General features: G+C 39.5%; 1 protein-coding gene across 1 annotated transcript in view; it reads right to left on the bottom strand.

The window, feature by feature from the left end:
• HDAC9 (histone deacetylase 9) overlaps positions 1 to 26,150 on the bottom strand; it is a 340,664-nt gene extending 314,514 nt beyond the window's left edge. Inside the window, exon 1 of the mRNA XM_065399539.1 lies at positions 26,093 to 26,150. Within this exon, the coding sequence (XP_065255611.1) occupies positions 26,093 to 26,114 (22 nt within the window). The 5' untranslated portion in view covers positions 26,115 to 26,150. The remainder of the gene's footprint in view (positions 1 to 26,092) is intronic.
• Between the last annotated feature and the right edge of the window lie 365 nt (positions 26,151 to 26,515).

Here is a 26,515-nt window from a genome sequence, read left to right on the forward strand (position 1 = left end):
CAGGGCCACTATTCCACAATTCCAAGGGTTTTCCAGGGAGACTAAAAAGTATTCTGACCGCCCCCCAGAGTACCAAGAGAGGGAGGACTTCCTTCTCATCCCTCCCTCTCTTGCAGTAGCAGCTCTGAACTGAGCTCATTGGCATTAAGTGCCTTTTAAGGTCTTGCTTAGTAACTCAAGAATGCTTGGAGGTTCTCCGACAATTGAATTTTAGCAATTAGAGGGCTTTCCTTCCTAGTGCATAACCTCTAGACCTAGAGACTAGGGAACCTGTGAGAAGTCCCTGGAAACTGTGCTAGAGTTTATGAAGAGCTGCATATGAACAGCTGCATAAGCAACCTTAGTATTGGCATTTCCTAATGGTCGACTGCTTGACTTTGCAATTTTAATTATGTTCTTTTAATATAGTTTTTGTGTGTGTATTACTACTACTGCTGGCTAACATTGTATTCAGTAGTTAAATAAATGAGTAAACAACTGAGTAGTAAGGCAGAAAATTACCTAAAACAACACAAAACACTTGGCACAGAAAAAGGGATGTGTTTTATTTGCAGGAGTTTTTATGAGATCAGAGAAGCAGGTCAGGAAACTAATATTCTCTTCCATTTTGCAGAAATGCTACCAGAAACAAATAATAATAATAGTTCAACAAGTACTGACATAATTCCGCATATAACGTTATCTCTGCATTTGGTTTCTCTTCTCTTCTCTCTCTGTCTCTGTCTTTTGTGACTTCGTATCTAAACATACTGTAACAAGATCCAAACCAGTGATGTGCTGGAAGGGATGTTTATGACTCCCAGGAACCACACAACATTTTTGCCTACTTGAACAGAAAACTGGGGTAATAGTCTCTGCCGTTAATAAAGGATACTCCTCTCTGGATATGGCTAAATACTTCATGACCTTAGAAAAATACGCATGAAGAACAGATATTTTGTCTTTAAAATAAATCAAAACAAATTCAATATATAGTATACACAAAAACCTACATTAAAAGCCAAGCACTCGAAAGTCAGGAAATGCCTGAATTAAGGTTGTCTGTGCAATCTTAATTCAGCTCCTTAGTGTGTATGCATTATGATACAGTCTTTAATTACCTGATCAAATACTGTTTTCCCCCACAAGATCCATTCTGCAGCAAATGAAGCAGGGGTCCTACGGACAATAAACTCCTTCATAATACAACTTTGATTCAACCCCAGAAAAGGTTTATTTTGTGCACTGAATGAGGCAGAGGTCCTGTATGTTTTCCCAAATCTCCCCCCACCCCCACATCAGTTTACACACATGCCTCCTTCTGTTTATACATTGATCACTGTGCTGTATTATACAAACAATATACTCAGAATATTTTTCAGGAACAAAGTATAAACGTTTCCATGAAATATATTTAATATAAGTTTGTTTAACAAATGATGTTGCCTCATTGGTCATGAGGAAGTTTCTGATTAATTTCTGTTTCAATAATAAAACAAAAGGTCATCCAGTCCCTCTTCTCTCTGCAACCACATGCTCCCCTGGTGAATGGGGTCTCCCGTACAGTGCTGTTTACAAGCAAACTGGAGTGTGCTGAACCACAGTTATGATTGGGTATTCCACTCAGACCTGGTATGAAAGGTTTGGCCTTAATCCAAGGGCAACAGACAACATGCAAATACACTGCACTGAAGGAATGAAATAGCCACAGCAGATGAATGAAATGTCATACTGGATCGTTTCCTGTTAACTGCTAGCTAAAACTTGGGGGAAATAGATGTCAGCAATTGGACTTGATAATCTTTCCACCTTGATTTCAGAGGCATCCTAAATTATACTCTCCCTTGCCAACTAAAAGGCTTGAATAATGTAATTCCAGGTAACACTGGTCTACAATTTTTGAGAAGTCGTCTGCTTCAGAGATAAAATGTGCTATTTATTATGTATTTTGATGTGCTGAATTCAAATATCACAATTAAAACAACTGATTGGCTACTGTTTCTAAGATATTTAAGTTTTTACATTTTATGTCTATGTATATTGTGTAGATAGTAGAGTTTTAATCATAAATTGTAAACCTAAGTCTTTTCATATGTTTATGGTTGCTTTACATGATAATATTTCACCTGTCCTGTTTATGTAACACTTTAAAAATCAGCAAAAGGATTATATAAATAAAATTTATTATGAAACAAAAGGCAAAAAACTATTATGTACATAGTTTAGTCCTATTCAGTGTCTACTCGGTGCTTCTTGGCTTGTCTCTTGTATTCATTAAATGGAGCATCTCTTGTCACTGTCCAGCAATAGTCTGCAAGCATTGATGGGCTCCATTTGCCCTGATAGCGTTTCTCCATTGTTGCAATGTCCTGGTGAAATCGCTCGCTGTGCTCGTCGCTCACTGCTCCGCAGTTTGGTGGGAAAAAATCTAGATGAGAGTGCAAAAAATGTATCTTTAAAACCAAGGCTTTTGTATGCCTTGAGGAGGTTTTCCACCAACAACCTGTAGTTGTCTGCCTTGTTGTTTCCGAGAAAATTTATTGCCACTAACTAGAAGGCTTTCCATGCCGTCTTTTCCTTGCCACACAGTGCATGGTCAAATGCATCATCTCGAAGAAGTTCACGAATCTGAGGACCAACAAAGACACCTTCCTTTATCTTAGCTTCACTTAACCTTGGAAATTTCCACGGAGGTACTTGAAAGCTGCTTGTGTTTTGTCAATGGCCTTGACAAAGTTCTTCATCAGACCCAGCTTGATGTGTAATGGTGGTAACAAAAGCTTCCTTGGTTCAACAAGTGGTGGATGCTGAACACTTTTCCTCCCAGGCTCCAATGACTGTCGGAGTGGCCAATCTTTCTTGATGTAGTGGGAACCTCTTGCACGACTATCCCATTCGCAGAGAAAACAGCAGTACTTTGTGTATCCAGTCTGCAGACCAAGCAAGAGAGCAACAACCTTCAAATCGCCACAAAGCTGCCACTGATGTTGGTCATAGTTTATGCATCTCAAAAGTTGTTTCATGTTGTCATAGGTTTCCTTCATATGGACTGCATGACCAACTGGAATTGATGGCAAAACATTGCCATTATGCAGTAAAACAGCTTTAAGACTCGTCTTCGATGAATCAATGAACAGTCTCCACTCATCTGGATCGTGAACGATGTTGAGGGCTGCCATCACACCATCGATGTTGTTGCAGGCTACAAGATCACCTTCCATGAAGAAGAATGGGACAAGATCCTTTTGACGGTCACGGAACATGGAAACCCTAACATCACCTGCCAGGAGATTTCACTGCTGTAGTCTGGAGCCCAACAGCTCTGCCTTACTCTTGGGTAGTTCCAAATCCCTGACAAGGTCATTCAGTTCACCTTGTGTTATGAGGTGTGGTTCAGAGGAGGAGGATGGGAGAAAATGTGGGTCCTGTGACATTGATGGTTCAGGACCAGAAGTTTCATCCTCTTCCTCGTCTGACTCAAGTGAGAATGATTCTGGTGCATCAGGAACCAGCAGTCCTTCTCCGTGGGGTACTGGGCGTACAGCTGATGGAATGTTTGGATAATGCACAGTCCACTTTTTCTTCTTTGACACACCTTTCCCAACTGGAGGCACCATGCAGAAGTAACAATTGCTGGTATGATCTGTTGGCTCTCTCCAAATCATTGGCACTGCAAAAGGCATAGATTTCCTTTTCCTGTTCAACCACTGGTGAAGATTTGTTGCACAAGTGTTGCAGAATATGTGTGGGGCCTACCTCTTGTCCTGATCTCCAATTTGGCAGCCAAAATAAAGGTGATAGGCTTTCTTAACCATAGTGGTTATACTGCGCTTTTGTGATGCAAAAGTCACTTCACCACAAACATAGCAGAAGTTATCTGCACTGTTCACACAAGTACGAGGCATCTCTGCTCACTTTGGCTAAACAGAAATGTGTCCCTTTGCAAAATCAAACACTGACAAATAAGAGAGCACGACACTGTATGATTTCTAGAGCTGATATAGGGCAATTTGTTCAGCAGAGTGATGTAAGCTTCGTTATGATTGCATCATCCATGACTTCTAGGAATAACATGATGCAATTCATATCATGTATGATGCAATACCAGCTTCAGATTGCATCATTCATTGTTTTGCCTAAAAAGCAAGTACTGTCCAAACCCAGTCATAGATTTATTCATAGATCCAGTTAAAGATGTATTTTAGTCATTTCTGGTTTAAATTGAGATCCCTTCCCTTTATAACTCACTTATCCTCCGCCATTCCCAAGTCAAGGGTCGTATATACTGACCCAATAGCATATCTTGAAAACTAGAGCCAATCAACAATTTTAAGCATCATTTTCGTTCTCAGTGACCCAGAATTAGTAAAGTTTGACTACATTTATTTCAGAAGCATTTTGGCTGTAGAGCAGTGTAATTGATAGCTATGCATTATGCATTTCTGAAGTCCCAAGCTCACAAAAGGGCCACTCCTGCAAGTTGCTGACCATTCTCAGCTACCACACTAAAGTCAATTGTAACTGAGGCAGATAAGCATCACAAAGACAATTCCAAGCAACAGTTTTGAATAATGACTTCACCAAGGTCCCTATTCTGCTTCCAGTATTGTAAATGAGAGTTTTACCATTGACTCCAACAGAGGCAAAACTGGCTGCATGACCTGATATGACTTTCATTTACCAGAGTGTCAGATAAAACAACAGCAACCACAAGAAAAACTCTATTCCTCTTTTTCAGACTATTATGGGGAAAGGGAGAATAAGAATATAGCACTGTTAGTTGTCCTGGACTAGGTACTTTATATGGACCACTGTGTCTAACTGTGGTACTGTACCCTTGTACAAAGATTCTGGATGTGTGATGCAGTAGAATATTATAGTCTATCCAAATACCTGATTCAAGGTTACACGTGGTCTGGTAAGATTCACTCCTATCTAAACAAATTCTCAATTCACTTCAGATACAAATTCCTTGTCAAAATGAAACCAGGGATGAGAGAATGTATTAATTAACTTCTCACCATGCAACAGGTGCCACTTCAAAATACTAATTTCTGTTTTAAGACAAATTATTTTAATTAAAACAATGTGAACAAAACAGCACTTTCACATAAGTGCTTTTCAAAGGAAGAAAGAAACTCACCTAAGTCAGCTGACCCTAATGGAAAAGTTCCACAGAAATTAATAAAATATTGTAAACTTGCTATAGGTTTCTGAACCATCCTACAATTTAATAGAAACTCATATCTTTGCTATAGAATTTGATACCATGGTTCAAAAACCTACAGCAAATATCTCATTCTCTAGAGTTGAGTCATGGAACTCAATGACTTTTCTATAGGACTATTAGTATAAACAAGACTTTTCCATAAGAGGAATCAACTGAGATGAAGTCAGAAATGGTTCTTTATTTGTATAGTAAGGGGTCTCTTTGCTTCCATTTGCTGTCTTATGTTCAGTCCAAGGAAAGAGGCAACTTTAAGGCTTCATCCAACTTCCAGTGAAGTCAATGGGAAGTATATATCTATTTTTGAAAACCTAACTAATATCTGTATCATGAATACTTACCATTAGACCCAGATCCCAAGTATTTCCAGAGTCAAAGGATCTGGGGACATATCCACTAGGTTAATAGAAAATAATTACCTTTATGACTTTACCATAGTAACTGTAAATACTCTGTTAGCAAATTATTATTACAAAACAACTATGCAGCACTTTAAATTTTCACAACATAAAGAGCTGTCTCCTGACCTGAAGAGCTTACAACTGAAAGACAAAAAGCTTTCTGCCATAATATACTTATGCAGTATGGTCAAGTTACTGTTGCAGTGGTTGCCATTTCAAATCAGTAAGGGATATGGGGTTTGACTCTGCAAAGTGCTGAATGTTCTGGCCCCAGTCCAGTAACGTACTTAAACACATGACTAACGTTAAGCACAAGAGTAGTCTCTGCTGGATCAGGGCTAGACTACTCAGCAGGATATTTCCCATGCACAAAACATTGTTTCACTCCTCATTTACTTCTCAACCAATTCTTACAAAACTTAAGTTAACCATTCATTTCACATACAAGTCAGGACACTGATTCTTCAATGAACTCTTCACAGGTTGACCCCAGGGCCTGCATTGAGCCCACACAAACTCCAATGGAATAGGTGGCTCTGCATCTGCGCAGGGCTCAGCCCACATTAATTCCTATGGAATACGTAGATCTGCATCGGAACTGGGGTCAGCAGTGCATAGCTCTTTGAAGAATTAGAGCCTAGTTTTTAAAAAATAGGCACTTTTTGAGTTATCTCCAAACTCTCCAAAGTCTGAAGAACATCTTAATACATGATTTTATTCACGTTCTGACAACTAAACATTGGGCAACCAGCTTTTTTACACACACACACACACACACACACACACACACACACACACACACACGTGAAGTTTCAAGCCAAAGAGTATTTATCGGCACATGAAAATAGGGATTAGAATGAAGGTGCCTCCTTTAACCCCAGTACCATATAATTTCAGCTATCAACACATAGTTTATAGATTTTCATTTTGTAGAAGCAAAACATTTTTCAGATTATTTTGGGCAAGTTGAACACATTCACATCAGAGTTAAATGCTAATTAGGTTTCTTAATGTCCATCATTACATAAGAATTCGGGGTACTACTGAAGAAGAACATAACAATAAAAACAAATATAGTGGACTGGAACTGGGGCCCAGCAAAAGGGGAAAAAAGAGTGTATCTACACATTTTTCAAGCAACTAAACATGTCCTTAGGAAGTCTGGCAGAAATCTGAAATTGACTGTATAGGTGATCCTTGCAATTTGAGCTGATTCTGAAAACTGCATATGTACATAAAATGCAAACAAGTCATGACTCATATTTTTCAAGTTTTAAATTATTTAAAAACAGCTTGTTTGGTTGGTTCCCCCCAGCCCTTCTCCCAAGGACAGGTTTTATAAGATGCAACAAAGCAGAATTCAAGCATTCAGAAAATGTAATTAAATCCCCAGCTCTGGATGAACTGAAAATGAAAAAGGGAAAAACTGCAAAGAAGAAATATTAATAAAAAAGTTGAGTATCACTTCTTTAACTTTGGGAAAGGTCTATATTAAACAAGGATACTGTCAATCAAGAACATGAAATGAATAAACAAAATGATAAAGACTTTTACAGTATAAGACAGCTGCCTCTTGGCAGAGAAAATATATGAAAACATTTATGGACAGCTCATTCAAAATGTAATAAACATTAAATGATGAAATGTGCCAAGCAACGTGCCAGAAAACTAGATTAACATATTCATGCCATTTTCACTTATTTGAAACCTGTTGGGTTTTAGATCCCTTTGATCTAAAAAAGAAATATCACACTGGTGACAAAGCCCTCTTAAGATGGTTGGGAAATGAATCATTTTGGTATCAATTTGATTTAGTGGCCAATTCTCGTTAGTATCAAGGGGGAAAAAAGTCAGGGCTATGTACTGTAGATTTTGTTATTTTTTTAATACACGGGGCAACAATAGTAATAAAATTATATCTTAAATTTATTTAGCACCATTCATGCCTAAAGATCCCAAAGCAATTTATAAAACCTTCTTACTTTCCTGAGTCACACAAGGTAAGTGGGATCATTGTGGAGCTAGCAGATTGGTCCTTGAATTCTCCTGGCAGTAGAGTGGCTCAGGGAAGCCAGAAGAGGAGAACAAACATGCTCTGGAGAATACCTAACTGATCTTCCAGAAAGAAGCAGTGTGTGAAGTCCTTTCCAGCCCATGAGACGCATCCCTTCCCTGCCTTAGAGGAAGAGAGGAGGAACCTGGTGATCAAAGACACCAAAGGGAACAAACAGATCTGAGGTGTGTCCTATCAAGGAAGAGAAACCCAGAAACATTCATTTTTTTCTATCGCCTGCAAGCATGCAAATATACATTTTATGCAAATTAGATGTCTGGTTTCTTGATGGTCTAGTGTAGGCACGTATGGTCTCATCTGACAGGCAGGACTTTCCTTAGCATAGTTCCCTCTAACATCATGCTGGGAACTTGTGCATTATGACTAGGAGGGAACAGTACCACCTAGTGAATCACCAGCACACAGCACTACTTACTGCAGCATCTCCCTCTGAGATTCAATATATATATATAGGGGAGGGAAGTGGGGCAAATTACTCCAGGAGGTGTGGTGTCCTTCTGGCCTTCCTCTCAGGGAGAGATGATAGGCCACCAGTGCTTGCGCCATGTTCTCTCCCCATTACTGCTGCAGTCTGCTACATGCCATGGAAGAAAGAGTTGCAATCATTCAGCTTTCCTGAGTAAGTAATGTGCAAAATAAAATGCCTCGGGTGTCTCTTTTGCAGAAGTATTAGACAGAGGCAGAAAGCAGCAGTGGGGAAATTAAGTGACAGAGTGAGTAAACTGCACTCTTGGCCCACTGGAAGTTATCGGTTTTGCACCCATTGCTGTAGGCATTTTAGTGCTAATATACGCTATACTATATTCTAGTCAACATAAAAATCATAGATAAGGCCAGAATAATCTATTCATGTCACACTGTCTAACCCCCCTCAATTCTGCAACACGTCTCCCTATGTTGCTCCACTTAATCCTGGTCTCTTGGTGAATACCTGCAGCGATGGTTTTTCAGCCTCCTCCCTTGGCTGGTTATCTGTGTCACTGCTCTCAATTGCTCTTACTGTTAGAAAAAAGTTCTTGCATTTTAGCCTAAAATTCCACACCCCCTCCACTTCAGGCCATCATTCCTGGTTTCACCATCGTTTGAGAACAAATAGTTCCCTCCCTTCATTTATATTGTTACCTTGAAGTTATTTATAGCTTGTGCCCATGGCCTCCTGAGTTTTCTCCTTTATAGGCTATAAATATAGCTCCCTTAATCCCGCTTCATATGTTTTATCCTCCAGATTTTGCATCAGTTTTGTTACTCTTTTTTATATTTCTCTAGCTTTTAAACTGTTGAGACTAAAGCTGTGCATTTGTGCAGTGACATAATTACCTCACTAGTTTTAAAAGCTATACCACTATAGTTTTGACCACTACAATTAAGGTCGAAATACAGCTTCTGTTTTAACTACTTTCCCTTTTTCAGTTGCTCTTTCTAAAACAAATTGCTTTGAGGCTAAAATTTCCCATGTTTTGTTTCAATCCAGAGATTAATGTTGTAAAGTTTCAGCAAAATACATTCAACCATTTTTGAATTATGTATGTGTGCAAATTGAAAGAGAGAGAGAGATGCCCTTTCCCCATATGTTCTCTCAAACTTTATCCCCCACATAACTCAACAGCTGAATCAATTTTGTTTAAACATGGCTTGTTTTGATCTTATTGACATTTAAAGAACAATTCAAGTTTGAAGAAAACTGGTTCTGTAGTTCTGCAGTTATAAGCTTTGAATTTTTGTTATACATGTTTGAAAGTTTTTTATACAAACTTTGGGGCATTTGGGGCACTGGGTCAACAAAATAGGTCTAAAGGAGACAGGAGCAGAGCCTCAGCTAGAAAAATTGTCATAGCTCCATTGACGTCAATCCACTTCCCAAAAATGTATCTGGACTTTCAAAAAACCTTTCACAAGATCCATCACAAGAGGTTATTAAGGAAACTAAGGGACTGGGCTCCTATTAACTTCTTTGGGATCAGGCTTCACTTAGTCAGGGCTGAGAGTTAAAGTTTTATCTTGGATCAGAAACTATTTTAGAGTTAAAAAAAAAAGAAAAGTAAGAATAAACCATGGTACAAGGTAGACGGTGGCAAGCCACAACGTTCTGTAACAGGATTATGCTTTAATATATTTATTAATGACCTCAAATAAGGGAAGGGGAACCGTGATTTGGATAAAACTGTAAGTGAAAAAAATTATTTAGGATAGCCAAGGGAAGACTGTGAGGAACTCTAGGGGTCCTAACATGTGCAAGGTACTGCCTATTGAGAGGCTGTGACTACTTGGGAAATTTTCAGTACAGTCTATGAATACTGTGTGAGATTATGAACTCTCTGTATGTATCTTTACCAACCTGCAATCTCCATTTTGAATGTTCTGCTCCTTTGCCTTCTCTGTTGGCCACTTGACTTCATGAAACTCCAAAGGCTAGTGGCAAAAGAATAGCAAAAGAGGGTCTTTGATATTAAGTGCTGTTCCTTTGAAATGGAATAGCGCTAAACAATAGACAAGCTCCCAACCAGAAGAACTGGTTTGTCAGGGGAGAGTTCAGGAAGTCACCTGCAAGGGGTCTCCAGTTCCTGAGAAAGCTGCTCAGGACATCCCCTGACAGCAGGGGCTAAAAGCAATAAAAGGGTGGGAACAAACTGGCCGTCTTCAGGGCCATTTTTTTCCTGCTCAAGAGAAGGGTAAAGCAACACAGTGTATAGGATCCAGATGAGTCAGGGGACACTGACCCAGGCAGTCTCCTAAAGGAAGGGTGAGCTAGTAAATTGCATTTAGGATGTTTACTGTGTTCTACATTATCTGTACTTTCTGTGTGATGGAAGAGCAATGGTGCTAGAATCCTATGAAAAGTGTTTCTATCTCTATGTGTTAAGTGTTTACATGTACCACATGCTCCTTGAAGAGGTGACCAGAAGGTTCACATCTTTGAGTGGAGTTCCTGGGACATGATGTGCTTAAGTTACAGGGATGTTTGAGGGGTCAGCACTGAGTCCAGGGGCTAAGCAGCTGGACAACAGGTTCCAATTCTCAGAATTCTCTGCTAGACAGAGGGTCCATGACTCAAGAGTGAGCCCAGGGACCCTAAAACGGGGCCAGTGCCTGTGCTCCATTCTGGCTCTGGAGACTTAAAATACCTGGGGATCCAGTGTCTGGGCCCCCTCACAGCAGTCTAATGAATGACCAAGAGAGGGTGCTCAACTGTACCCGCGACAAAGGCATAATTTGAACTACACCTTACTGGGCTCTATATTACCAAAACAAGACCTGGGTGGCATTGTGGACAACTCAATGAAAATATCTGGTCAATGTGCAGCAGCCAGGATTTGAAAAAACAAAACAGAACCAAAAAAAAAAAAAAAAACAGGATTGGGAAGTATAAACAATGGTATAGAATACACTAGGAATAGAGCAGTTCCACGTATATCAATATATCAATGGAGCATTTTTGCTAGGAATACTGTGTTCAGTTCTGGTCATCCCAACTCAAAAAAGACAGCAACACTTAAAAAAAAAGGTACAAATTGGATGAAAAAATGATCAGAGACATAGAAAAACTTCCAGATGAAGAAAGAGGGAAAAAATTATAAATCTGATTCTCATTTATACCAGGGCCTCTTTTCACTGCTGTGTCACTGTAAAGGGGCCTTAAACTGGAAATAAACATAAGAACAGTAAGAGGCCAATATGGCAGCATCAGGAACTCTTTAATGACCTGGGAATCAAAAAGGAATCCTACAGAAAGTGGAAACAGGACAAATTGCTAAGAATAAATACAAAGACTAGCATAGGCATATAGGGACAAAATCAAAAAGACTAAGGCACAAATGAGTTACACCTACCAAGGGATATAAAACGCAATAAGAAGTAGTTCTATAAATACATTAAGCGTATAAGAAAGATGAAGGAAGTTGTAGGTCCACTGCTTAGCTGGGAAGATACGCTAATTACAGATAACATCAAGAAGGGTTGAGGTGTTTAATGCATGTTTTGCTACAGTGTTTTCTAAAACCATTAATTTTGACCAGATGTTTAACACAATTAATATTAACAACAAGGAGGAAGGAGTACAAGACAGAATACAGAAAGAACAGGTTAAAGACTACTTAGATAAGTTAGATGTATTCGAGTCAGCAAGGCCTGACAAAATTCACCCTGAGGGTACTTCAGGAACTAGTTGAAGCAATCTCAGAACCGCAGGGCCGCCTGGGGTGGGGTGGGGGGGCAAGTGGGGCAATTTGCCCCAGGCCCCGGGCCCTGCAGGGGCCCCCTGAGAATATAGTATTCTATAGTGTTGCAACTTTTTTTTTATGGAAGGGGCCCCCGAAATTGCTTTGCCCCAGGCCCCCTGAATCCTCTGGGCAGCCCTGCAGAACCGTCCAGTAAGTATCTTCAAGAACTCTTAGAGGATAGGTGAAATCCCAGAGGCCTGGGACAGGGCAAACATAGTAGTCATCTTTAAAAAGGGAAACAAAGAGGACCCAGGGAATTACAGACCAGAAGCCTAACTCTGATACCTGGAAAGACACTGAAACAAATGATTAAACAATCAATTTGTAAGAACCTAGAGGATAAAAGAATGACATGGATTTGTCAAGAACAAATCATGCCAAACCAACTTAATTTCCTTCTTTGACAGGATTAATGGCCTACTGGATAGGGGTGAAGTTGTAGATGTAATCGATCTTGATTTTAGTTAACCTTTAGACACTGTCCCACATGACATTCTCATAAGCAAACTAGGGAAATGTGGTCTAGATGAAATAACTATACAGTGGATGCACAACTGGTTGAAAAAACATACTCAAAGAGTAGTTATTAATTGTTTGCTGTCAAGGTAGGAAGATGTATCTAATGGGGTGCTCCAGGGGCATGTCCTGGCTCCGGTACTATTCAATATTTTCATTAATGACTTGGATAATGGAGTGGAGTATGCTTATAAAATTTGCAGATGGAACCAAGCTGGGATAGGTTATAAGAAATTTGGAACTCAAACTGACCTTGATGAATTGGAGAATTAGTCTGAAATCAACAAGTAAAACAATACATTCAATAAAAACAAGTGCAAAATACTACACTTAGGAAGGAAAAATCAAATGCACAAATCAAAATGAGGAATAATTAGAATAAATTAGGAAAAGCATCTGGGGGTTATATGAATATGAGCCAACAATATGCTGTGGTTGCAAAAAAGGCTATTCTGGAGTGTATTAATAGGAATATCAAACGTAAATGTGGGAGGTAACTATTCCTCCATACTTGGCACTGGTGAGGCCCCAGCTGGAGTACTGTATCCAGTTTTGGGTACCACACTTTAAAAAAGAGTGGGAGTAAAGAGGAAACTGAGCTCTTTGCTACACCAGGATGAATTTTTGAGCATATCACTAAGCTTGTGTTTCGATTCTTCTCTCACCCAATTCCAAAAGCAGGAAAAATGGTTATTGTTATTATTAGTTTTATATGTCTATGTTTATCATTAGAGTTTTGGGAAAGCTAAGACAAAGAAGTGAGTCTTGCATTTTGCCTGACTGTGGTTAGGTCTGTGGTCATCTTCAGCTCGTGTGGAAAGGCATTCCACCACAACGGGCCAGCCACCAAAAAGGCTCCGTCTCCAGCTCTGACCAGTTTAACACACTCTGCTGAGAGTTTCACAGGGATGAATATAACTGTCTTGGGAGGTCTTGGTCAAGGAAGAAGTGCAGTTAGTAGAAGTAGTTTAGGCACAAATCGACTGATAGCCTTGAAAATCAAGATTTGGGCATTAAACTTGACCCAATATTCAGCTCCACCAATTGGTGCACTACAGTAATATGCCCCTTTTGACCTGTGTTTGCTGATATGTGGGCTGCTGCGTGATGCAATTCATATATGCATTGTTATTCAGTGCTGCTCCAGCTAGAGACCATATGGGGCAGAATATTCATCCCTGCATTTAGCGCTATTACTTTCCAGATTGTCTAGAAAGGTGGTGATACAAGGTGGGGAGGAGGGGCATTTGCAAGTTAGAGAAGCTGAGAAGGAACAGGGGGATTTGACTGGAAAAAATGTCTGGCAAAAATATTTTCTCAGAAAGAAGCACATTTAAATAGAAAATGAGGAAGATACACAAAGTAGTAACGGAGGCTTTTTTTTTTGGTACCAAAGTCCTACTTGTCCCTCCCCACCACTGTTGTGCAGGGTCTTGTGCTCCAGTTATCGGCCATCTCCACTATAGCTGAGATTGTTGCAGTTCAGTGAAGCTGATGTAACCCTCACTTTAGGGTCAAGTGGGCTATATAAAAGTAAAGTATTATTATAGTCTTTTCTTCTTACTGGGACATCCTGAAATTTAGCCTATGGATAATCAAAGGTAATGGTGCCTCTTTAATCAGGACAGTATTAGCACACATTCCACTTAATGGGGAAGTGCCATGTAATTAAGTGATGTTTAATAAGGTGTTAATTAGGTGTGAAATACTAAGCTCTGGTCTTTTCATTCACAAATTACCAATTAAAGTTTGAGAGGTGCTTTTTCTAGGCACTCAGGGCTTGTCTACACTTGAAATGCTACAGCAGCTGAGCCACTGTAACATTTCAATGGAGACACTAACTCCATAATCCACCTACCTGAGAGGCAGTAGCTAGGTCGATGGAAGAATTCTTCCATCAACCTAACACTGTCTACACTGGGGGTTAGGTCGATTTAACTATGCTGTTCCAGGGCTTTGATTTTTCACACCCCTGAGTGACATAGTTAAGCCAACTTAATTTTCTAGTGTAAACTAGACCTCAGTCAAGAGCAACCTTGGTCAAGGGCAGCAGAGTTCAGGTGACTCAGTGAGATCTTCCAAAGGGACCATTCCTCAAAAGGAAGGCAAGTTGTAAAGTCCTAGTTGAATACAAAGGAATTTCTTAATACAAATCCTTCTCGGTTGAAGCAGACAAAATCTTAGACATAAGTGTAGCCAACAGATGATGGAGTTTCACAGCTGAGTACAGTGTGTCACTACTGTATGCTGTCATCAATTTTGTTTCTCCTATAAAATAAAATATAATACCCCTCCCCCCCCAAAAAAAACCCCAAACAAACCCTGACTTCCAAATTGGGAGGCTAAACTGGGGAATGAGGTGGAATTTTTCTACCAAATTTGAAAAGAGTTTGCTGAAGAGTGTTATGGCACCCTAAATAGAGTTTACTTTGTAGCAAAAAAGAAAAAAAAAGTAGAAAGCAGAAAAGAAATAAATATTACATTTACTGAACTCCTGCTACTGAAGTATGGCATAGCAATAAAATTTAGTATATTATTTATTAATCTGTGTTTGTATAGCACCTAAGCACAATGGGGCCCTGGTCCATGATTGGGGCTCCTAGTTGCTATGGTAAAACAAATAAAAATAATTATCACCACCACCACCTCTCGAGGGAAACAAATTAGGCCAAACTCCTTGAGATCTTTATGAAGGAAGCCTTTCATAGAGTCATAGACTGTAAGGTCAGAAGGTACCACTGCGAATGTCTTGTCTGACTTCCCATATAACACAGGCCATAGGACTTTTCTGAACTAATTCCTGTTTGAACTACACAATACCTTTTTAGAAAGACATCAAATTGTGATTTAAACATTGCCAGTAATGGAGAATCCATCATAGCTGCAGACCTAAGAATATCTGAAAGAAGAGGATGACTGGACAGAACAGTAGGTTTATGGTGCTTCCCCTCTTCCTGTTGACCTACTGAAGCCTACAGAATGGGAGAACTACCAAATAACCTTAGGTGAATCATTGGCCCCACTCACAAGCCTTAGCAAGCTTGTTTGAGCTCACCTAACCCTTGAGCCTTAGGCTACATCTGCACTGAAGCCAAGGATGTGATTTGCAGCCCATGTAGACGTACCCATAATAACTTTAATCTAGTTAGCTCAATAAAAGGAGCAGTCAGGATGAGGCAGCACAGTCTGCACAAACCTGCCTTACCCTCCAGGGTATGTAATCACTTGTGCAGCCCACAATGAAGTCCATGCTGCTATGTCCTCACTTCTATTTTTAGAGAGCTAGCTAGATTAAAGTGAGCATGGGTACATCGATACAAGTTGCAAATCACACCCCTGAGTATTGTGGTGTAGATGTACCCCCCCGAGTCTCTTGCATTTCCATGAACCTTTGCAAGGTCAGTATCACTACCATTTATTCATTTGCAGCGTCACTCCTATTAATCTTAGTTACAGTAGCTTTCCTTATCTCTGTTTCCACTTTGCTTGTGGCTTCTCTACTATTGTCACTTGCAATTTCCTTGCTTCCTGCATAAAGTTTTCCGATTGCCTCAGTATTAGCCTTTATGTGTTGAAATCAGCATTAAAAACAGCAAATGAGTGCAAAATTCTAACTGGCCAAAAAAGATGAAGGGGAGGAGAAATGAGTGTAAGTGTTCTGGTCTAATTCTATGTCCCCACAAAGCTATGGAGAAATGCTCTGTAGGTGCTCTATGAATGCCAAGGTGCATTCCAAGAAGGAGCCTAGGGATGTATCCCACACATTGTCAAGTATCAGAGGGGTAGCCGTGTTAGTCTGAATCTGTAAAAAGCAACAGAGGGTCCTGTGGCACCTTTAAGACTAACAGAAGTATTGGGAGCATAAGCTTTCGTGGGTAAGAACCTCACTTCTTCAGATGCAAGACATCTGAAGAAGTGAGGTTCTTACCCATGAAAGCTTATGCTCCCAATACTTCTGTTAGTCTTAAAGGTGCCACAGGACCCTCTGTTGCTTATCCCACACATTGTGACACATGCAACGTGCCCATAGTCCTGTGCACCCCGCACTAGACAGGTAACTAAGGGCTTGTCTAGATGAACAAATAGGTTCATGGTAAGCTGGGGTATAAATCTATCTTACACTAGCTTGCCACACTTTAACTGTCCATGTGGACTCTGCAGATGTGCACTAAAAGTTCTCCCCTGAGCTTTCATCTACCCTTGTTTCAAAACAGAGTAGATCAAACCACACTACTGAACTTTTAGTGCATGGTAGTATGGACCACACGGACAGTTAGTGTCTACATACTCATGCAAAGTAGATTTACATCCCAGCTTGCTGCGCACTAACTGTTCATCTAGACAAGCCAGTGTTGTTCTGCCAAAACTCTATATGTGGTGGGGAGAGGGATGCCTGAATATTGGTTCAGAACTAATTGCTTTTGCAGCCTTAATGTACAACTGTTTGGGAGACAATCAATGTGTGTCTGAATTTGCCCCTTACAACTTTTGCTTATTTTATAATGTTCTCATTTTTCCCTTGTGTTCTTCATTATTTTCTGTTTTTTGTATAGATCCTCTATTCTTTCAGTTAAATGTGGTTATTTCAGAATAGTTTTCCCCTTTCTTATTTTTGGCTCCCTTTCCTGGATGGCTAATGTGTATTTTAATCTCCCTTTTCCACTTCCTATGCAATTCCCTTTCATTTTCAGTTCTTTCACCAACCTCCCCGGCAGCAACATTTAACATTTTCTGGAGGTGCACTTTATAATGTTAACCTTTTTGCTCCAAGTACTATGTTTCTTAACCTCTCCCATCCTTTTCCAACCACTTTCCATCTGGGGTCTTAATCTATCATACTACCTGAAGAAATATACATGAATACTATTGCTGAGGCTGAAATTATTTCAATGGAAACTATTCTCAATCTTTAAAAATGTACATTGTTGTCCTTTCTCTGAAAAAAAGTCATTGTATGGAAAATGTCTTAACGAAACAATGACAAGAAATAATGGCATAAACCCTTTAGGAAAATATGCTATACACCTGTCCTGCTACTTTTATTAATAAAGACATATACTGGCAATCTTTTCTTTCTACCTCATACATCTTTTCTTGTGCTTCAAGATATTAAATCTCTCGGACATTAAATTATTCATCTTAGAATAAACTCCCCAAAAGCCTGTGTTTAAATGTATTTCATTTTTTGTTGTTGTAATTCATACATTTTCTGCATGCATTTTAAATAGTTTCAAGGTCATTTCTAATTTGACTGTCAAAAACAACAGTCTAGAAGATTGAGACTGGTTGTTTAGATTCTTTTAGATCCATGAAAATATAATATTGATCCAGTTCAAGGAAAAAGCCATGCCTTTCAAAATGACTGGCGAACTAGGGATCACATAGGTAGATTAAGAGGACTAAAAATATATTCTCAATAGAGAGTGGAGTTATGAAGGACTAAGTCATAAAGTCAATTGCTAACATATTTACTGTGGTTGCATGCAGAAGCAGCACAAACCAAACACAGTCACTGCATAACATATGGCATTCAGAGGCTATATTCATCCCTCATCCCTGCAATATTGTTACTGCTCAACACCAACAGGGCGCTCGCTGGCCTTGGGCACAAAGAAAGAAAGAGGAAACTTGGATTAAGAACAGAACAAATGGGGGAAATTATTAAATTAACATTAAGCTTTCTTATTCTTCCATTCCAGGCTGCACATAAATTGAATAGCTATCATTCCTCCCCGGGGTATGTATACCTCCAGCTGCATGCACCATGGGAGAGAACAATAACCTTTGATTGTAAAAACATGATTTAGAAAATTGGCATTTTGAAAGAATTCATTTTGTACTTGGTCTTGTCTCATTTTGATTACACGCAGTCTCAATACCAGAAGGAATGTGCTACCATTAGAATGAACCATCCTGCATTTCAAGCACCCTCATCAAGAAAGGGCCTGAATTCTTGAAGCTCTTGTCATGTTTATACACTTCCTGAAGCAGTAAGTGGTTTATAATCAGGAGACACAAAACAATTAAAGCAGATGTATCAGCTATGTTCAGATGATAATGCCAAAGTAGCCTTAAAGTAATGTACAAAACTGCATATCTGACAAAAACAAAGTACTGCTTATCATATACTATATGAATTAAGCATTAATGCAGCACTGCCACACCGTATCATGGATGCTACCATTTTTTCAGGTATTTTTAAACACTTGCATTCCAAAGTGGATATAACCCAGGGATATTTTGTTTAATCAGGAATGTGCACAGGGGTCACAATAAGCTGTTTAATTTGGGAGAAAGTTTGTTAGACTGTTATGATGATGTCCCTGGATATTACTGCAGTATATTTCACCAGCTCCCTGAGCAACACGTACCTATAGATCTGTCACATTATCCTCATTCTTTCTTCTTACATTGCCTCCAAAAGCTACACTGAGCCTACTACTGCCCTTCGTTACACCAGTGCAACCACACTAGCTTCAGTAGGGTTCTATGGGTGTAAGCAAGGGGAGAATTTAGCCCATCATACTTACGACCTATAGCTCTTTATGCAGGATTTGAAGCTGTTCAGGTAAGCATGCATGTTTTAGAGGCAGTAGAAAGTGGTTTGCTAAAATGTGTCAAAGAACTGAAGTTGTCGATTGTGTCTTTGCAGAGAGAATTAAAATGCACGTTGGCATGTCACTGAATCGAAGACATTTCTATTGTGGTTAATGAGTTTTCACTAGAAGGGTCGATGCTGGAGGAGCTGTGTAGGTGTGACATGTTTGCACTGAACACAGAGCTTGACAGTGCTTGCCCCTAAAAATAGAACCTGGATGTCCCTTGTTGTCATTGTCAACTGAAATCTTGTGTTCCCTGTGACATGGTGTGTTAATTTGGACCCCTTTCTCTGCCTGTGCAGAAGAGAGCGCTATCCTAAGGCATCTCTTTTTAGTTGAAGTGGTGGAGATAAAAGGGATGTCGCATCTGCTACAAGCACACATTTTAAACGATATCATCACCCCTTAGCAGGCTGTTATCATGTTGTTTTGGCAGCAGGAAGGAATCTGTGGTTTTTCTTGAATGTTGCTCTTCTTTATTTAAACTACTAGAAATAACCCAAAAATGACAGAATGCTCTGTCTATAAATAATCATTCCGGTGTAGAGTTATATTAGGAGGTAACTCAGATGGAATGATAACGCCTAACAGGCTAATCTTAGACCTGTAATGCCACAAGATGAAAATAACTAGGCTAAGAATAACTGACCCATTGGAGTCAGCCTGCTAAAGAGATCCACAATATAGGGCATGTTAGATTTTCATCGATTTAACAATAATCTGCCATCTTCTTTCCCCAGAATGCTTTTGGGTTGTTTTGTGTTTTTTACCAACAGAAACTGTACTAGTTTATACTGGGTTACCATGTCATGCCATCTGAAACATCACATGGGAAATACATAAACATGCACAGAGACACACACACACACAGATGTGTATTAATGTTTGCATACTACATGGTCAGTCATTCTGCCTTCTCACAGCTTTTGCTTTCTCCACAAACACTGTGCAAGAGAAAGGGAAAGAATGGTTAATGCAGAAATGGAAGTTTGATTAAGGCTGTGACAATGCAAATTGTATATTGAATGGGACAAATTCTCTCCTCGCACTCAGTCCATGAAATCAATGGGTTCATACACAGGTATAAATTATGACAGAATTTGGTTCATACTATCTGCTTTTAAGTGCAATATATACCACTCTATGAAGTAGAGCTGAAGATTTGAATACATGTGGCTAAAATAATATAAGGCAAAAAAACAGAAAGGGTTTAAGTCCTCCCCTATTGAAAGTTATCATGCACTGTACACTACAGAGAATTGTTGCTGGTATCAGTGAGTACCTGCAATTCAGTCAAGTAGCAGCTGCAATACTTTCAATGCCAAGCACTTGAAAATCAAGAGACTGGCTTAACAGTTTTTTTTAAAATATTACATATTGGATTGTTTTTATCTGAATCTGTTGGGTTTTGTGTGTGCCTTTAAGGGTTCGTATTTTCCCACTTTTCTCCTTAATCATGAGAACTAGAAATTTAGGGAAAACAGATTTTCATATAATCTCAGGAATCCAGGAGCTAAGGCTTTAAGAAAAACACCAAATATCGCAAGACACATGATGAAATGAGAATTGCCCAATTCCATACCCTCTTTTAGGAATGGTAAAGTCCAAAAGCAGTGTCACTCAGAACGGGGCCAATCTAGCAGGTGCTTTCTGTTCCCCTTGGCTGTTCATACAGCTCATTGCAATATCAATGTCCAGTCTTGCAGCCCCAGAGCAGGCAAAACTTCCACTGAAGTCAATGAAGTTTTCACTGCATGAGGACTGCAGGATCCATAGTACTTTGGCTCTTCTAATTCCATTAAAGGTGATGGCAGGCTTCAGAATTTAAACAGCCATAACACTGAATAGATCCTATTTTCTCCCTTTGAGTCTCTGGGACAGAAATGGATTCCCTTGGCAGCAAAATTCTGGATGCTTTAAAGAGTTTCTGGGTTTCATATCTACAGCAGCAAAATATTCTCTGTTTCTTGGAACATGTTTAATGCTCAGCTCTTCTGCTTATCCTCTTTCCAGAGCTCTAGAGAGAGCCAAATAGCACAAGTTCAGGGAAACATCAAGTGTTCTCTCTCACAATAGTGTTTTAATAGCCACCGTGCCATTGCCTCAAGATAAGATCCATACAGCCCCTTACCAATGTAAAATGCTATATGGTATCTAACTGAAATGGACAAATAATTCAAGTTTTCCATGAATATTAGAGATGGGGTTCTCAACCTTTTTCTTTCTGAGGCTCCCCTCCGCCCCAACATGCAATAAAAATTCCCCGGCCTACCTGTGCCACAACAACTGTTTTTCTGCACATGAAAGCCAGGGCTAGCATTAGGGGGTAGCAAGCAGGAAAATTGCCTGGGGCCACAAAGCTACATTGCTCAGGCTTCGGCTTCAACCCCGGATGGTGGGGCTTGGGGGCCCAGGCTTCAGCCCCATGTGGTGGGGCTTCGGGTTTCTGCTCTGAGTCCCAGCGAGTCTAATGTTGGCCCTGCTTGGCAGCCCCCCTGAAACCTGCTCGTGGCCCCCCAGGGGGCCCCGGACTCCTGGTTGAGAACCACTGTATTAGAGCAAATCTTCAAATGAATGGGATTCAGCCATCCTTATGATCGTTTTGCATTCACTGTGCAAGAACATTTGAGCAACTGAGTTTTCTTGGCCTGGGAAGTGGATTTCAAAGTCACAGATGCTAGTATTTGTAGTGGATCATTTAAATGCACATGCTTATCCAACCACAGAACAGAAACAACAAATGTGATTTATTCCACCACTCGCCTCTAAGCAACGCAACTTGTATTTCTTGATCAAACCACAGAGTAAAATATTTTGACTAGATTTCAGAACATTGCAGATATTTTGGAAGCAGATAGAGAGGGTACGTTAATCGAATAAGTCATTCTGAATTATTTTACTCCACGGGGAACATGCTTGTGAGCCTGATAAGTAAGAATTAGTTTCCTGATTTTACGGGAAAAACGGCGATGTACCACGTTATGTAACTTGCCCAGGGCCAGCAAGTCAATGGCACTTTTAGGCTTAGAACTCAAGCTCTCTCTTGAGCTTTGACCAGGCTTGTAAGCACAACACAACAGTATAGGATCCAAATACAAATGCAGGTAGAGTGTAGAGAGGAAGAATGCAGGAATCCATGTTGGAATATGGCCAGGAAAGCTGGGCCAACATCCCTACCTTTCTTAAAAAATGGCAAGGAATATTTAATGACTAAAAGGATTCATGATCTTGGGTTTACTTCTCAAAGCCATGTATTCTCAGTCCTCACAGCATGGTAAATCTACATCTCCCCTCTACACAAAGGCCAAATTAATCACTGGTTAAACTCCATTTAATCCAATTATTATTGTTCAGTGCAACTTTTTTGCCCTGCTCTAAAAAAGCGTAGTAGTAGTATTAAACATAAATTATTATTGTTCTGGGCAAATTATTTACCTTGCCCTGTTAAGCTTACAGGCCTTTCATTAGAGATCAGTTTAACCCAACACACTTTTCCCATTTTTGGTGGGGAAATTAACAAGACAAAGTATTTTTTCCTTAGAGAGTGAGAAAGAGAGAGAGAAAAGTTCACTTTCTTATGTCTAAAATACATATTTAATACCATAATTGTAATCAATATTGTCTTGTTGAAGAAACCTGCCGAGTACTTCGTAGTGCATTTCAGAGGAAAGAGCACCATACATTAACATATAATACAGACTTTTTCAAGATCACTGATATTCTTATTGTCTGACATAGGGTGTAGGTGTTTGTAATTATATAGCTTTTTGCTTTGGTGCCTATCTAGATTGTCCCATTCATGATTACTCTTTTGATTGGTACCTATCCAGATCATCCCATTCATAATGTGATATACAAGCTGAGATGGAGGCAGGCAGGCAAAGCAGTAATTAAGGGAATACCCGAAGTGCTGTTTCACATGACAGGAGCATTTCATATGCCTAGTATTCTTAGAAATTCCTCAGACAGTTTGGTCTGCGAATACATATCAGATGCCCATTGGAAGTGTCTCCTTTGGGGTTGACTCCATCTATCTTAAAAATAGAGCTGAGGAATGCATGCACAGTGAATCTGGAGATTTGCAAATCTAAAAATCCATTAAGTGAGTGCTAAATTTGTGCTAATTCTTAGATTTCTGAAGGATTATGGGTGCACAGTGTAAATATTTAGAGGTCTAGTCTCTTATGATAAATATGCGTAGCTCATTCATAGGAATGGGCTTTACACATGTCTACATGAGAAAACAGACCACTAAGTTATTAGTGTACACACAAAAACACTACAATTAGCTGACATTTTAGCCACCCTAATGCAGCCATATAGCATCCTAGCAGCCTTAGAGGGGCAACTCCTCTCTCCTATAAGCAGTAGAGCAGGCCTGCTGACACAGATGTCTCTCATAAGTTTCAGAAATGGGGAGGGGGGGTGTTTTCATTTTAAATCACATTAAGGTACAGCAGCATCTCATTTATTATTTGTTGCCTAACAGTGTGATAAAATATTATAGAACGAAACGGAGGCGCATTTCCAATTCAGAAATATATGGATCCTTAGTGTTTTATTAGATTTTATCTATTGTTGTGACATTTCCCATAAATTCTGTAAAACATCAGCCTACATATGGAGATTGCCATGTACCAAATTATAGGGCCTGATTCGGCAAACTGCTGAAGTCAAAAGGTGTAGAGGTCACTCAACAGCACCACTGGACCTCTAGTCGCACATGAAATGGATTAAACTGCAGACTATGTAAAATGTCAACTAGTTGTATTTTATTTGTGTATTTTAAAGGTCAGCATAAATACTGAAGAATGTTTCTGTTTTAAACAAAGTAACTTTTAAAAAGCCTTCACCTGGAAAATAGTCTTTTGTCTCCCGATTAAGAAAGGAAGAAATTAAAGCATTATCTGTTGCTTCAGAAGAAGTTTTATATGTTACATGGCTCTAACAATACCAGATAAAAATCAAACGTTATCCGACATTCTTGTCTCCAAGGAAGGAAAGTAGAGCTATAATCTCACAGAAAAGTACCAGCTCTTCTTGGGTTCCAAATCAGATAACTGCTGTTATTCAAATGGTACTGACTGGTAGTTCAAGGCAGCATGATGGGCTATGCACTAACTTTCCACCTCTGTAAAACTGGGTTCAAAATTGGCTTTTTTGCAAATGAAAACGAAAAGAGTGATCCTAGTCTGATCTCTGGGTTATGTCGGTGCCCATTACAAAACCACCATACAACTATTAATCTGTGCACAGTAGGCCAGTGACTGTAACAACAGGTCTACACTTAGGTGGCTTGGCAGAGTTCTGAGAAAGCTTGACAGAAATTTCAGTGCCTAGCCACAGTCTGAGCCAGTGCTTAAACTTTTACACTTATGAACAAATTTACCTCCAGGTTTTTTTTTTAAACAAGGAACCTGGCACCAGTGATACAAAACCTATTCCCAAAACACAAAGAAACAGCTCTGGAAATTCTTGAAGAGGAGACCAAAAACTGAGTCACAATGAGAGGGGAAAAAAACTTTACAACAGAGAAAATGGACAATGTTAAGCAGTACTGGTCAAAAGTTCCCTCTCCCATTCCATTATCTCCAGGCTTGAGATTGCATTTAAGCAGTTCTTCAGTCTTTCATCACTGCTCTCAATATATAATTATTTCTAGGTGGCCTGGGTTTTCTGCAATGGAAATTATTTGCTGTGCTGTTAAGACATGTATAGGTCTTGGCTGAAAAGGCAGGCATTCCCAGTTGACAAACTCTCACTACATTACAATTTATTTTAATATCTGAAACCATTATTCTGCTCTTCAGTTCCATCCCTGTACGAAACAAATACAACTCTCAGCGTATCCCTTTCCACAAAACAGGAAAGGAAGTAGATATCAAATATATATACTAATCATAGAAGGTTCAACAGGTGGACCAAGGGTATGACCATTAGAACAGGCATGGGTTCTTTCAGACATGCTCAAACTTCGGAAAGTGGGAAGCACTGCCAAGTTTTGTGACGGTTTTGGGGGGTTTAACTAAGATTGAAGTCTATGTGGGCAATTCACAGCACATTTCACATGCAGGTCTTATGCAAAGCCAAGTTTACAAACTAATAAAGGAGAACCAGAAACAAGGGGTTGAAAGTGCATAAGGAAGATAACATTGTGTCCAAAAGCACAATAAAGTTAAGCAGTGTAAAACCAAAGCCAGAACCACACAGTGTTAACCAGAGAGAGACCAAATTTGACTTGCGCTCTGGGTTCTTTTACTAAGTTATCTTGTTAAACTCTTGCAGCTTAATTCAGTTTCAGTGCATCGTTTGCGAGGTCTAAAACACAGATACTACAGAAATTAGAAAATACAAGGTCTTCAAAACTGGGAGATAATATCCATTATTCTGTAACTGCAGCTTTAAAACACCTGCTTTAAAAACACATCCAACTTACATTTTCAGTGAGTCATCACATCTGACTGGCATTGCCAAGGTTCCCAAATATGTTTAAAGGTACAAACAGGTTTAAAGTAAAGTAATACGTTTAAAGTAATATGAGCCCTATGTAAGAAAGACACAGATTTACTTTAGAGTAATCAAAGATGACAGCATTATGAAAACAGAAAAGGACTTTTAGAGAAAACTCTCTGTCTGTAAACCTGAGAAAAAGAAACTTACAAATAGACCTATTCCTGCTTACAAAATTATATATGAACAAAACTGACTAAGATGGGTTATATTAATTGCAGCCTGCTGATAAGGTCTTGTTTGATGGAGTCTCGTTCTGACTGAGCCTGCAAGCATTGCAAGCCCCATTTTGCCATCACAGAACAAGAGGAGAAAAAACCCCCACACTGTATTTTACTTGCTAGTTTTCTTTTTGCCTGGAAGCAGTAGGCTTAAAAGAAAACCACAACAGCAGCAGCAAGTGTCCAAATAATATTGTTGTAGAGATAATCATTTAATAAGAAGCAGAATAAAAGAACTTGAAATAGAACCAATTCTTTAAAGCAGAAGTGCTTTACTGTGACAGTTTGTATTTCCTGAGAAAGTCACCCTCCAGACAGAGAAGCCTTAGTTATTGAACTGCCTCTTACCTGAGCTGATCATACTGTGCATTCTTTGCTGAGCAAAGAGCTGTTCACGTCCAGAAACTCCATCTGAGGAAAAACACGATTCGCTCTCGTAAATTGTCTGCAGCATATTCCAATCAGTCTGTACTTCAGCTACATGAAAGATTCATCACTGTACCATACAGGGGCGTCAGGAGCGACCCTCTCTAATCCTACCTCCTTCACAGTGGGGTGGGAGAAATAATAGACTTTGGTAATTAACAATATTTAAGCATTTGAATAAATATCTATTTAAAAAACAAAAGGACAATCCATTTTTACTCTGCCCCAGTCTGCTGCAAAATAATAAGAAGGACTCAGTGGACTATGCACCTCTGAGTTGGAATAGTTGTGTTCTGGAAGCCAATAGCAGGTGGATGAAGAAATGTATTTGTGCTTCAGGCTTTC

The sequence above is a fragment of the Emys orbicularis genome, chromosome 2, assembly GCF_028017835.1.
Source record: "Emys orbicularis isolate rEmyOrb1 chromosome 2, rEmyOrb1.hap1, whole genome shotgun sequence".
Taxonomy (NCBI): Eukaryota; Metazoa; Chordata; order Testudines; family Emydidae; genus Emys; species Emys orbicularis.